The sequence below is a fragment of the Folsomia candida genome, unplaced genomic scaffold, assembly GCF_002217175.1.
Source record: "Folsomia candida strain VU population unplaced genomic scaffold, ASM221717v1 Fcan01_Sc002, whole genome shotgun sequence".
NCBI classification, from domain to species: domain Eukaryota; kingdom Metazoa; phylum Arthropoda; class Collembola; order Entomobryomorpha; family Isotomidae; genus Folsomia; species Folsomia candida.
The window spans coordinates 9,673,549-9,687,093 of record NW_019091194.1 but is presented as its reverse complement, the minus strand read 5'-3'; the positions used below and the strand labels follow the sequence as shown (position 1 = coordinate 9,687,093).

The 13,545-nt window shown below is 37.4% G+C and overlaps 1 protein-coding gene across 2 annotated transcripts in view; it reads right to left on the bottom strand.

The window, feature by feature from the left end:
* Positions 1-1,475: 1,475 nt before the first annotated feature.
* LOC110843386 (suppressor of lurcher protein 1-like) overlaps positions 1,476-13,545 on the bottom strand; it is a 34,516-nt gene continuing 22,446 nt past the window's right edge. For both annotated transcript variants that reach the window (XM_022089348.2, XM_035847669.1), the window contains 13 exons: positions 11,758-11,880; positions 11,634-11,667; positions 11,292-11,351; positions 11,081-11,177; positions 10,734-10,899; positions 9,943-9,996; positions 5,329-5,442; positions 5,142-5,265; positions 3,717-3,808; positions 3,535-3,639; positions 3,155-3,368; positions 1,940-2,250; positions 1,476-1,737 (listed from right to left, as the gene is read on the bottom strand). In XM_022089348.2, coding sequence (XP_021945040.2) covers positions 1,685-1,737; positions 1,940-2,250; positions 3,155-3,368; positions 3,535-3,639; positions 3,717-3,808; positions 5,142-5,265; positions 5,329-5,442; positions 9,943-9,996; positions 10,734-10,899; positions 11,081-11,177; positions 11,292-11,351; positions 11,634-11,667; positions 11,758-11,880 — 1,547 coding nt within the window. In that variant the 3' untranslated portion in view covers positions 1,476-1,684. The remainder of the gene's footprint in view (positions 1,738-1,939; positions 2,251-3,154; positions 3,369-3,534; positions 3,640-3,716; positions 3,809-5,141; positions 5,266-5,328; positions 5,443-9,942; positions 9,997-10,733; positions 10,900-11,080; positions 11,178-11,291; positions 11,352-11,633; positions 11,668-11,757; positions 11,881-13,545) is intronic.

Genomic DNA, 13,545 nt, shown 5'->3' with positions numbered 1-13,545 from the left:
TGCGTGTGTGCTTTGCGTGAGTATGTGTTTGTTGTGGCACTGAGAAAATGGGACATTATCTCGTTGGAGAAAGCACAAGAGTGGGTCTTTGATGTGCTTATGGCCATAGGTGTGGGTCGTCTCATAATTTGAGGATATTTTTGCTTTCACCACTACCACCAAGGATCCATTAGTTAGAGACATATTGTTGTATGGGGACATTTTCATTTATGTAGAAGAAGAGCAAGTTTTATTTAGTCCCCTGCTGAGAACCAAGAGCTGAAAAATGTTTGGATGAAGCCGTGATTAATTAAGTGTGCATGGTATTTATTACTTCTTTGTTTAGATACTTTCTTTCTCGAAATGAATATTGGAATATTTGAATTATTATGCAGTATTGAATTGAATTAATAAGCATTATTACATGATAAGCATAGATACATTTACGAATTTGGTGGTGATATTGATTCCACCGTGAAATGACTAGTAAGTCACCACAAGTGCATTGTTATATGTACGTATCTGTTAAAGAAATCCAGATTTTGCTTCCATTCTACTTTGCTATATTATTCTTGCAAAGCGTAGAAAAAATGTCTTTCATCAGAACATTTCTCCCTTTTCTCCCCTCTTGACGTATTTTGAGCCATTCTTCCACAATCCTTGGGTTTTGACAAGCCTTTCTTTTTTCTTGAGGAAACTGTGACTTGAAAATGGGATCAGTGGAGTTGAATGTTATGTGATGATAGAATTTAAGCTAAATTTGAGCAGTTGAAGTGGATTGGATTTGAATTGAGGATTTGGTTTGCTATTCGGTTCAAGATTTCTACAATTTCTCCAGTTTGGTTACTGCAGGATGGAACCAAACGAAGATGCATCCGATGCATGGGAAATGTTTAAAGTAAGGAATGATTTGATGGTTGCCTTTCTTTAGAGATGTGTATAGGGTCGTATCGTGGAGTCGTGGAGGGTGGGACATGGATCTGTGTGGATGTCGATAAGCCTGGATGGAATGCAAGATGGATTTTAGACGAGACGAGGGATGATTAAGATGATAGACAAGAAAGGAAATTGTAATGGAAAAAAGATTCAAGAATCTTTGGTCGTTGCTCCAGCTAAAGCCATTAAACGGCACTTTGTTGAAAAGAAGGACGAGGGCTTTGCTTCATGTGATGTAATATTCGCCTCAAACTTGTATTGATGGTAACATTTTCGTCGGACAGTTTGTATTGCGGAGGAGCATAAATATGTATGTATATAAATACATAGAATATAAGGATGAGAATAGGATGTTGATGGATTATGTCATGTCTGTGGTAAATACATACATACACGTGTATGAAAAATGGTTAAAATGAAAATAAGATATGCGGTGTATTTGACTTTAGTTCAACCTATGTAATAGTTATCAAATTAAATAGCATGCAATATGATAACAGTATGTGACTATGTTACTTGTGTATATGCAGAGGCAAATAAAGACTATAAAGGAAGTCAGGCACAGTTTTAATATTTATTTATGTTTTCAATTAATTAGTTACACAAGTTAATTTAATACGTAGTCTACATATATAAATATGTGCTCTATATAAAACTAGAAAGTCCGCACCTAATCAGTCGTTAACAGCACCATTGCTATAATTGTGTATGTATCACTGTATATCCTCACCGTAGATCGTATCATTGGTTCATCAATTGCTATATGTATTTATGATGAAGGCAACAAACGGCTCATCAAACATCCCATCACCTTTATCACACCTGAAATATGAAAAATCAACATTTAACAGCATGCAAAAATTTATTATTATGCGAATATGCCCACATCCATTTTTGGATGTAAGACATCATTTTTTAAGAAAAGCAATACAAAGTTTTTTTATGATTATATGGTCTGTTTCCCCACTGTATTAATGTACTTACTTGGGGGAAAGTTCGCGAGTGAATGTATATATGTACGTACCCAAGAAGAATAGTAATAACGGAGTGGTCTGTTTGTTGGGAAATATGACATTTCTTCCACCATTGCTGAAAGTGGATGAAGTGACGTGATTTATTTGTCGAGTAAAGGTGAAGCTCGCGTGGAATCCGGTCCTATCTGCCCATCTATCATTCGATCTGAAAGTTAACCTAAGAAACTTGGCTGGCGGACCTCCACCACTGATCCGAAGGTTAGGACTGGATATGTAACCACACCTCCTCCAAAATCTGGAGTCTGTCGGCATAAAAGAGTAGTCGCCCCATTCCACGTAATCATCCCACTCCTTGTCGCATCTAGATCAAAAGCACACAAATTCAAGTTGCAGATATACTAACTTTCCCCATGTAAGCTGATAATTTCTCCAATTAGTAAATACATTAGACTGAATAAGTACGTACGCATATTTTTCTGTGCTATTGGAAAAGTACTCATATTTAATAGAAGATAAAATATAGGATCGCAAAAGCTGAAATAATCCACATATTTTTCACACGTATTACGTACGGTCTAGACTGTGACATCGCCTTTTGTGCGACAATCCATCAGAAAGAATAAACACTCTGTGCAGTGGGCTTACTATTAGATTTTTACCCAGTATCGATATCACGAAAAAGTCACAAAATTTTATGTTGTTGAGATTTTGCCAATATTTTGTTTTGGCAGAGGTTCTTCATTCCCAACTGTTAATGCATTTCGGCTCAGCTTTCCACTCCACATGTATACTTACTCCTTGTGCTAATAATTTGAGCCACTCGAAATGGTACTACAGAAATGCTCCGTCTGACAAAAATCCCAAACATTTTTGTTCAGGAGCACAAACGAGAATAGTGGATGTGACAAAGTTGAGTAATAGAAATAGACAATGGCCAAGAGCAAGAAAAATAGTTTTATGCCCATTTCCATCTCATGGACCAGTAATAAACGACGTGTACGCGTACATTATTGGCGCTGTGAGGTTGTTCATAAGTTTGCACATAAAGTGTAACTTTGAATGTTAAAAAGTCCAATAAAACTTGGATAACTCGGAATTAATATGATAGTCTTTCTTCCTACGCACCTACCAAAACTTTTTAACTTTCTATGCACTTTTTTTATGTTTTATGAAAATCTTATCGTAACCTTCTACTCGTACTCATTCACCGCTGTCATTCATAAGTACGGTGGCGTATAGGAAAATGACAGAGTGAGATAACTTACGGATAACTTCCAGCAATGTCAAAATAGTCAAAGGACAGTTCGACGGCTCCTTTTTCGTCATTTCCATGAAAAAAGTAGTGACACTCAGTGGCTCTGGGATATATTCCTGGAAAATTTGGGGACGAAATGGTTCCATTGGGATGAGATGATATGTTAAAAATGAATGCACACGGGTATTCAATCGCTTGAAGACCACCAGTTTTCACCCCGAAATCTGTCAAAATTCCAATAACCACGTCAGTTCGCAATATTAATTCTCTCTGCACTGCGGATAAAATGCATTGCCATCATTCATCATTATTGAGATGTGTGGATATTTTGTCTTATGAAAACGAGAAGGTATCACGACCCGCAATGGTTACATATTTATATCGATTTACCTTCCACAAAAGCATAATGCGCGTAAAACCCACGAAAAGGTGGCGTGGTCGTGGACGCTTTGGCATTGAATTCTAATGTAAACCGATGGTCATTAGACATCATATCTAATAAAACAGAATCCACAATTATATTTTTTATGTAATTACACGGTAAAACTTTGTGACCACTTCGGTTTAATTACCTGGTGGAGGGTTTAAACCACAGTGTTCTAAAATACGAACTCGCACTCCATTCATATAAACGAAGGCAGAGATAGTGTCACTAAAGGCACATCTGAAAAAGCACGCCAAAAATTTTCATTACACACAATTTTTCCGTATTAAGATAAAGCAATAACAGTATTTGAATCCGCATTTTATGTAATTATCTAACATAATATAGTACAGTTGACAGTATTGCTAAGTTCATACATGTACTATACATAACCAAACTCACATGACTCCATGATTAGAAAAACAGAAAACATGTGCGCCCAATTTCAACATCATTAGTCCTTTATAAAGTTTAAACTTATGTTGGCTTTTGGAAAAAACTTCTTTAACTCAAGGATTACAGCGATACGTATTACTACAAATACTGTATATATGAAGCCCATAGTTGTTGTTAGAGTTGTATGTATTTAGTAGTGGATGTAAAAGGGCACACAAACTATCAGGAAAGCGTATCGTGGATTTCCAAACCCGAAAAGGAGAAAGACACATTAAATAGTAACAAGCATGGAATCCAACAAACTCCTGTAGGATCCGACAAACATAATATTTCCATCAGGCCGTTCAGTCTCAAAACTCAAAAGTAAAAGTCTTTGGTGGTTACTTTCTCTTACTTTCTTTTGGTTATTCGGAAGGAAAATTGACACACATACGCAGGTGATTCTACATGATGTAGATTTAACTATGTAGATGCGTGTAACTATGCACAGATTCAACTATGGGTTCTGCGCTAAATATGCAAGTGTAGAAATGTCATCTTGGAATTAAAATTAAGTGTTGCATCTTTTTGTGTTAATTTATTTTGTACACGGAACTTGTGGTTGGCCCTTTCTCCCAAGTTTGTGGCACGTTCCTGAGCAAACCAACACAAGAAAGTTGACAGTTGACACTGAAGACTGAAGGCTTAGAAAAATAAGAGGAGTTCAGTGCAGTAATAATATATTTGAACGTGTTGTTGGGACTCACTGGGTAGACATAAGACCGAGCGTAGTACGGTGGGTCCTGCACCCTAATGCATAGATAGGCGGGTGAGAAGAGAAAGTGGGAGCCAAAGAAAGTCAAAAGTTGGTTGGTTAGATTTCTTATTAGTTTGTTTGTTTGTGACATGAAGTTAAATCAGAGGAAGTGGAAAGTAAAGTATTGCTGAAGGAATAAGGCGGAGACAGGCAGGGCAGATGCACGTGAGATCCGATGGAATGGAAAAGTCACATCCACACCAGCAAAAGTTCTAAACCATGGGAATCCTCGATAGAATGGAATAACATGTATTTGTCTCACAGAGCCACAAAATATAATCAGAACTTTCTTAGCTAGTTATCACACAAAACTAGGATCAGAATTGCTAATTAGTAAAGAAAAGAATATTAAGTGTTATTATGTATAGTAAATTTGCTTACTTTGAGTCACCATCTCCATTCTCGGATGAGTTTCTAGAGTGAAGTCTTGGGATGTACAGTTTTTCATCCGTGTGAAATAAGTGAAAGTCTACAAAAGATATTTGAACTCGTTGTCTCCCATGTCCTGCAAAAATTTGTGACCCATGAGAAGAATATATTTGCAAATGATATAAAAGTATATAAATACCAATAAAGTCGAATCTGCAGTGAGATTTCGGCTGGTAGGGATTCGGATATCCATGGCTAGAGAAAGTGCCATTCCTTGCAGTGTCAGAGTGAATAACTTCGTCGCATTGTGGAACTAAAATCATACGGGTGACAGGAACATTTTAGAATTCCGAAGTATAAATAAATCAAAACATCGAAACTGTACTATTACTTTGTAGAAACATAAATATTGAGAAAGCATCAGCCATCAGCAGCTGTATTAGGCCAACTGATAGAATGTATTGTAACCGAAATCAAATTTGAAGCAAACCAGGTTCATCCAGTGTCGGACATTTTATTCTTATTGTGCAAACATTTGATTAAACTTTATACAGCAGGTGTTAACCATGAAAAGTTATTGTATCAACGAAAGTAATGACACTGCCGGATAATAATGTCCATCAAACGGGAGCAGCATAACATTGGCTTTGTTGAACGGTTTTGATCCTTGAAACTGATGAACCAAGGCTGCAACCTGCATCACCCGGTAGATTTTGTGGGTTGGTGGATGGATGAAAGAGATCAAAGAGAAAGTACGGAGACAGCAGAATTCGTGAATGAGCGAGAGATAAATGGATTCGTCCTCATCCAGACATGTACTTACACTTAATACTTAATGCTATTACTACTATTACTTATTTTACTGTCATGTAGTGCTATCCAATCCTTGTTCATAGTGGACACACAGGCTTTTTAAACCGACGCAGTGTAAATGATCACATTGAATGATACGGGCGGTCGTGTTCCGGTCAAAATAACATGGCACCCCCCGTAGGGATTTGATATTCATCCGGAACGAGCGATATCGTATGGTCATGCAGCAGCTATTCGAAAGATATATGTACACTCGTATGTATAACGTCAATCCAATGAGGGTGTATACTTATATGTAGTGTAGTAGTGCTGGTGCATAAGTTACTTCCAGGGCCTGAACACAGTCAGTACACTTTAAATGTGCAATACACGTCGACACACCATTTGGTCCACTTTAATTCTCACTGAACTCAAGATTAATAGAAAATTGTGTTGTGCTCATGTGGGACGTGCCTTGTACTGTACTCCTCTCTGAACTAAACTTGGCTATGCATTGTCACACACACTTGGAAAGAAAATAGAACCACAACTTTGAGATAAATATTTTCATTTCAAGTAAATTTCCAAATTTAAAACTTCTTTGTTGCATTTTAAAAGTTTTTGGAGTTTTGGAGTACAATTGTATTCCGAAAAGGCAACAAAAATTGCAACGACCCTTTATGAATATTTAGAATTTCACTTTTAGACCCAGAAACTCCCTTTATCTCAGGAGGGGAGGTTGTGTACTATCAACTCTCCGATCTCGATGCCCTTTGGATATGTGGTAGTGTCCCATGAATGAACAAGAACCCTGAAGTGGTTTAATGCCATGGCCACATTTGCGCCCGCCACACCCACTCAAAGGTGCCTAAAAATCGCTTTCACTCTAGCTTTCACTCATTCAAAATAACGCCAAAAATCCAATTTTACTCCGATTTTCAAATTTATTTCACCATTGTACTCCCAGATAGTTGCTCTCTTATAAACAGCATCAAACTCAACTTTTTTGATGATTATCTCGCAGAAATAATTTGTTTTGTTGATTTCCACAACAATGCTCATTCAGAATTTTAAATTTTAAAAATACTAAGAATTCCAAAAAGTTGAATTTGATGTTGTATATAAGAGAGCAACTATCTGGGAGTATAATGGTGAAATAAATTTGAAAATCGGAGTAAAATTGGATTTTTGGCGTTATTTTGAATGAGTGAAAGCTAGAGTGAAAGCGATTTTTGGGCACCTTTGAGTGGGTGTGGCGGGCGCAAATGTGGCCATGGCATTAAACCACTTCAGGGTTCTTGTTCATTCATGGGACACTACCACATATCCAAAGGGCATCGAGATCCGGGAGTTGATAGTACACAACCTCCCCTCCTCAGTTCGCGAGACCGGTACATACCAGCAGATCTGTGTATGTAGCTCATCCAGAAATGGCGAAGGAGTCCGTGTTACCCAATGATGATGAGTTACTGCCAAGGGATGCTGCCATAGAGTGTCGAGGTAAAACTCCTACATGCATACATATGTACTTTTCCCTGCTGGCTCGGATCTGTATCAAATAATATGTCTCTTACGGCACGAGCACGTACATTTTCCACAAGAACGAATTAACTTTGTTAAACTAGAGTTGACCACTGCTATCACCAAATTACTAGCCGTGGAATGGATAAGACTGGCCAACCAACCAGAATGTAATCCAACCAAACCAATATCTGATGGCCTTAATTTTACTGAATCGATTTTTACAACACTACATTTTTTCCGCTCGATCCTTTTGGTCTTTGCCATACGTCTTCTCACGCTTGGTTTATGATCAAAGTGCTTTCACTGTCATGCCATTCACTCCATGCCGACTACCGAAGAAGCAGCAGCTCAACGAGAAAACCTGGCTCAAGAAATCTTAACTTGCAGTGGATGATGTTTTCAACCCTACCTACGGACATATGAATATGTGTGCTTTTTGAAGGCAAAGCACACACCAAACAGGAGGATACTACTTGGAGGTAAAAAAAGATGAGCGTAAAAGTGCGGATGGGCCTTGAATATGAGCAATAATCTTACACACAAAGTAATATGGGTAAAAAATTGGAGAAAGCAAAGCAGGCCCGTTTTTGGTTTACGTTGGCAAACAAGAGGCACTGGGAAAAGACCACCCTCTGCATATGTACATGCACACGAGGTGGAACTGGAATAATGCCCATCCAACCGCAACTAGCCAAACGGACTTTTATGGCAATGTTTGCTACAAAGCTGCCTAATAGAAAGGTGCAGTAAATGCTGATATATAAACATCAGGACGGCCAAGAAATGAAAAGCCTCCGTTTTAGTGCAAGGGTTGTGAAAAACTGGATTTATCTTGCTTGATGAGAATAGCGTTGCACAAGATGGACAAACACTGGATGTGTGTTTCTACTCTTTCGAAATTTTGTATGCATACACATGTACTTTTATACACATATGTATGAATAAATTCGTGGTAGTAATTTTTTTTACTTTTACGACTTGATATTTTACGCGAAAGCTTGCACAACACGTCTTTCATGATTAATTGTTACATAATCAGGTACACTGTTATATTTGGAAATTGGTGCCTCATACAAGGAAGAGGAGAACGTTACTTATGCATGTAAAGGTAATTAGAGATGTCAGTTGTGACTTATAACTTCTTTGCTAAATTCAAGTGAGTTGTCTGTTGACATTGATTTGCATTAACTTCAAGAGTTGGTTGCACTGCTAACTATCCCAAATTCAACTAAACTTTCAGATGATAACTTGGACAGAATCGCTCAGCCACTTGACTTATTAGACAGAACTCCATTGCTTCCAGATATAATTGCTTTGCTAAGTTAATTTGAAAATGTGTCTGTCGAAAATCTGCTTTCACTTTCGAGGATGTCGTACATGCCATGGAATAGGACTGCATACGTATATATTTTCCATTAGGCAACTCGTGAAAGTTATTAGCATTGACATTTCTGCTGAATTATTAATTTAACTGAATAATGATGATTTCAAGTGTCAACTTAATGAATTTTTCAAAATTAATAAAGTTAATCCCGACACTGTCCTCGCATTCGTTTTGCCTTCTCGTCGTCATCCTAATTGAATCATCAAAATATTAGATGAGTGTTCTCCTGACAAACTTTTTCCTAATTCTAAACTTTCCTAGTTTCAACTTTGATTTGAGTGAGAGTAGCAGTCTGATGAGTTAAGTAGTTCGCGTTACTTATTCCATATATAAAAGTACGCCCTGTCTGCTCCACTGATCTGAAACCATGGTATGGCAGAATAAGCATATAGTAAGCACGTCTAGTAACTCCATGGTTGATACCAGAAAAGAATCGCCATTCATAATATTTTGAGAAAATGTATAGAGAAAGCACTATCAACTCTCCTTTCCTGTTTTAACTTTGGGTTCTGCGTCAAAGCATAAGATTGAGAACGTAAGTAAGTAGGAAGCCATTTTCGTACGATTAAGGAAGTTGAGGAACAAGGTTCAAGTTTATAAGTAAGGCGATGACGAGGGGTGGAGTAGGGGGATAAAGTCTCGTTTCGCTTCAGTGGCTTCTTCCCTTCCTCTTAATTTAGAACACTGGTGAAAACTTAAGGAGAGGCCATCAGTCAACTGTGATGATCTTCTTCATATCCAAATAATAATCGCATCATTTCATCCTATGATGAAAACCAAATAATGCACTGCCAATATCTCAGCAACCATATATTTAGGACGTAGAAACATATTTACGAAAGTAAAATTAAGTATAAAACTCAAATTTTATCAAAATTATACATAAACCCTTTGTAATATAACCAGTGCTGAATGATGGGTTATCGTAATTATCTCCAAAACCTTGTTACTCTTTTTATCTATTCTATAAATAGACACAAGAAAGCTTAAGGAAGACTAAGATTCGAGTCCGTCTCACTCTTTGGAGGAGATGAGCTGTACTAAATTTCAACATAAAACGGGTGAATAAAAGGCTGGAGAAAGTCGGCTCTCTTGGTGGAAATGTTAACTCACCTAAAGTGGAGGCTTGAGGCTCTTGACCATCTTCCCCCACTGGCTTGGGAATGTCTGAAAGCAATTCAATGCAAATTCTTTGTTAACAGGCACTCTGCTTGCAACATTAGTGAATAGCAGTGTGTTGTTCAAGTTTTTGTTCGTAAGGAGCTTGGGCAGTGGTAGTGGTGAGTGGGGATATGTACGTACGTATGTAGGTGGGCATACACCACAAAAGCTAACAACTTGCCAAGTCAGCTTGGGTTTGGGTTCGTTAATGTGATCTCTGTTGTGTAATTTGTGAAATATTCCCTGACAAGGACTGCAACGACGAAGCTCAAATGGTTTTAACGGAGGAATTCGAGTTAAGATTGCGTCTACGATAGTGTGTATCCCCGTCCATACGGAACTTGCGAGTCGAAACGGTCATACTCTCTCTGTGTTCCAGCTTTCACTTTAGGAACTAAGCAAACTAATGAGTTAACGACAGTGGGTTATGGGGAAGTACGAAGAACCAACCAAATTACGGCTGAACTAATTAATTCGGGTATCTCCTGCTCAAAATATATTTCAATTTTTGCAAGTATTTAGCATATAGCTACATAAACATTATGTGATTGTCGATTCTCCAGCTACAATAAAATAATATCATGTATTCCAAATATATTTGATAAAAAATGTAAGTGCTTAAATAAATATTTTCAAAACTGGTGAGCGTTTTTTTGCGAGATCAAGGAAGTACATAGTAGACAAGCCAAGGACTGACGTGTAAAACGCGTAATTTAATAAATTTAATGCTTAATTTAACTTACCCATTTTGGGGAAGTACTGCTGTAAATTGAATCGCATAGGGTCGTATGGATCGGAAAAATCGTCGTAAATTACTTTAATGAAGTGAAATTTGGCCCTGAATCCCATTCCTGTCTCATCAGAATTCCCGATGAATTCAATTCTTAACTCTTGGCCACTGGACAGTATCTGAAAGTGAAAGTGGTGTGAAAAAAGGACAGGAAATAAAAGTATGGGATTATAGACAACTTATAGACAACATAATATTATTACATATACTTCGTGTATGGAACTTCAGTGTATAGAACTTGAATAGAACGAGCGATGAATGCACAAAATGAACAATTCATCAGCATAATAAGTACATTACCTCGTAATCCGTTACAGTATTACAAATTAGGGCAATCACGGGGGAGCGTGAGTTTGGTCCGTCAAGCACACGAATCATGTCTGTTTTGTTCAAGCAACTATACATCACAAGTCAGAATGTCAGGTATGTATTATGCAATAATTCAGATTTACACACGTTCGTGCATATGTATGCATATAGCTACCAGGTTGAAAAAGTGGTTAAAAAATACCTATACACCGCTGCCTCCAAGGCCACCGATTCAAATACAACTTTCACCCTCTCATGTAATCTGTCGCGGAGAAGGATTTCAATTAATCATTAATTATAATAATAATTCATGGATGAAGCAATACGTCAACTATTTCACAATGGAGGTAAAGCTAAATCGGATATGCAACATTGCGAAACTTTTGGAGATTCTCAACTTTCTCCGTTCTCTTTGTGTTTTGTATTACACAACCAAGTTTTATCGGTACAGACTTTCATGCAAGAATAATACTCGTCATGGGCTTCCACTTGATAATTATAGAATTTGAAGGTTACAGGAAGTGACCTTCTTTAAAATTCGTACCTGGCACGAAACATGTAGGTACACATGACGTTATCTAGAGAATAAAAATTAGTATTTTTTAATAATTAAACATGGATGGGTAGAAGACAACCTACTACTTTCTTTTTGTGCTACTTGTTCTTACGTGGATAATTGGATGGATAATACGGCGAAAAGAATTTTCCTTCCGGCGATGAATAATTTCTACTTTCGAATTTGTAATCACATTTTGTTCCCGCTACCAATCGTCCGTTAGACTCGAACTGACCTAAAAAATGCAAAAAATCAAAACTTTTGATTATAATAAGCTACCCAAACGCAGGGCTTTTCTGATTAACAAAAAATGCTAACCATTCTTGTCATTTATTCATTTGGAGCATTTGGAGGATCGACTTTCCTTTGCGGTACATTAACTTCATACTTATACGTTGTCTCAGGCTCGCACAAGCCGGTCTTTCGTATATTAGATCATGTAGTGGCCACGAAACCATTTATTCAGACTTGAAATAAGCCAAGGTTGAGCCAGTCTCATTAATTAACACAGGTTTCGAGATTTCTTGTCAGATATCAAGTTATACAGCTTTCATCTGTCAGACTTCTCCACATTTCATTCCTTTCATTACGCATTATTTTTATGGTTTTAATAAGAATAACTTGAATGAGTTTGGATTTGGAGGTTCAACCGCGCGGCTTATACGAGGGCGTCGTAAAAGCCTGCGAGAAAGAGGAATGAGAGGGAGACGATAACTTTCCATTTGGCCTTGGCTCTGGCTACAAAAGAGGTTTGGGCAAGATTGTAACAAAGTAAGAATTCATCACTTGGTCAGATAAAACTAGAGTAGAAAAATGAGTCGTAATCCAAAAAGCTATTTTTTGGCAATGAAGAAAGAGGGAGGAAATGATGCTTAACGCAAAGTCGAGAAAGTTCTTCCCTGTTATGGAAGATATTAGTTTTTCATTTCCTCGTCGTATCTATAAAGCTGCCTCGCCTTAATATGTGTTGAAACGTATACGCTATACAATTAGGCCGGAAGGGTATATCTAAATGTGTGTTGGTGGGCACTTGCCAGTAATTATCTTGCGTGTTGAGACTATATTTATGTATATGCGTATGCATATACTGAATAATGGTATACTGGAACGATGCAACTTTTACCAATAAAGATGTTTGAAGCCATTATGGATAATGAGTCATTATTATCAGAGTAGGAACTTTTGTTATTTTGTGAAAAAATTATAATCCCAACACAACTGCAGGAAACCCAATCCAGGTTGAGCTTAATATTTGCAAACATTGTAAAATGGTGTCATATTTAACACAATTTTTTACGAAACGGTGTTTTTGCAGTACTGTACAACTTTTATAATCCAATCAGCACTAGATTATCTAGTAACAGACTTTCACTCTTAGGTCTGTTGTACCTGTTAATGATTATGGAATCACTGCACGTGCACCTTTTAACTTTGTGTAACACTGCACGTTCATCCCAAATTAAAATTCTGTTCCTCCACTCGAGCAAATTTCTTATTTCCTTCTGTTCCGGCTGAACAATTTTTCCAATTTTGAATCCATGTTAATCTAATCAGACCATGATCCTGTGTAAGTTCAGAGGGCAACTCGACTACCGGATGGATAACTTATATAAACTTTCTTTCTCGAGACAATGGCCATAAATTGGTTCTTTTTGTTGAAATAATCCACTTTTTGGATTTATGAGTACGTCAAACTCGTCAATCCTTCATTAATAACAGCAATTACTATAAAATGCGGAGGACATTATTGCCTCTGGGCAGGACTAAATTGCTGAAAGTTAAAAAGCCTTTCGTTCGTTCCTATCTGTGCGAGCCGACAAATTTTTCATGATCTAGATTTAGGAGAATAAACTGGGTCATCACTACTTTTATTCCCACTTGACTCAACCGTTGCCGATTC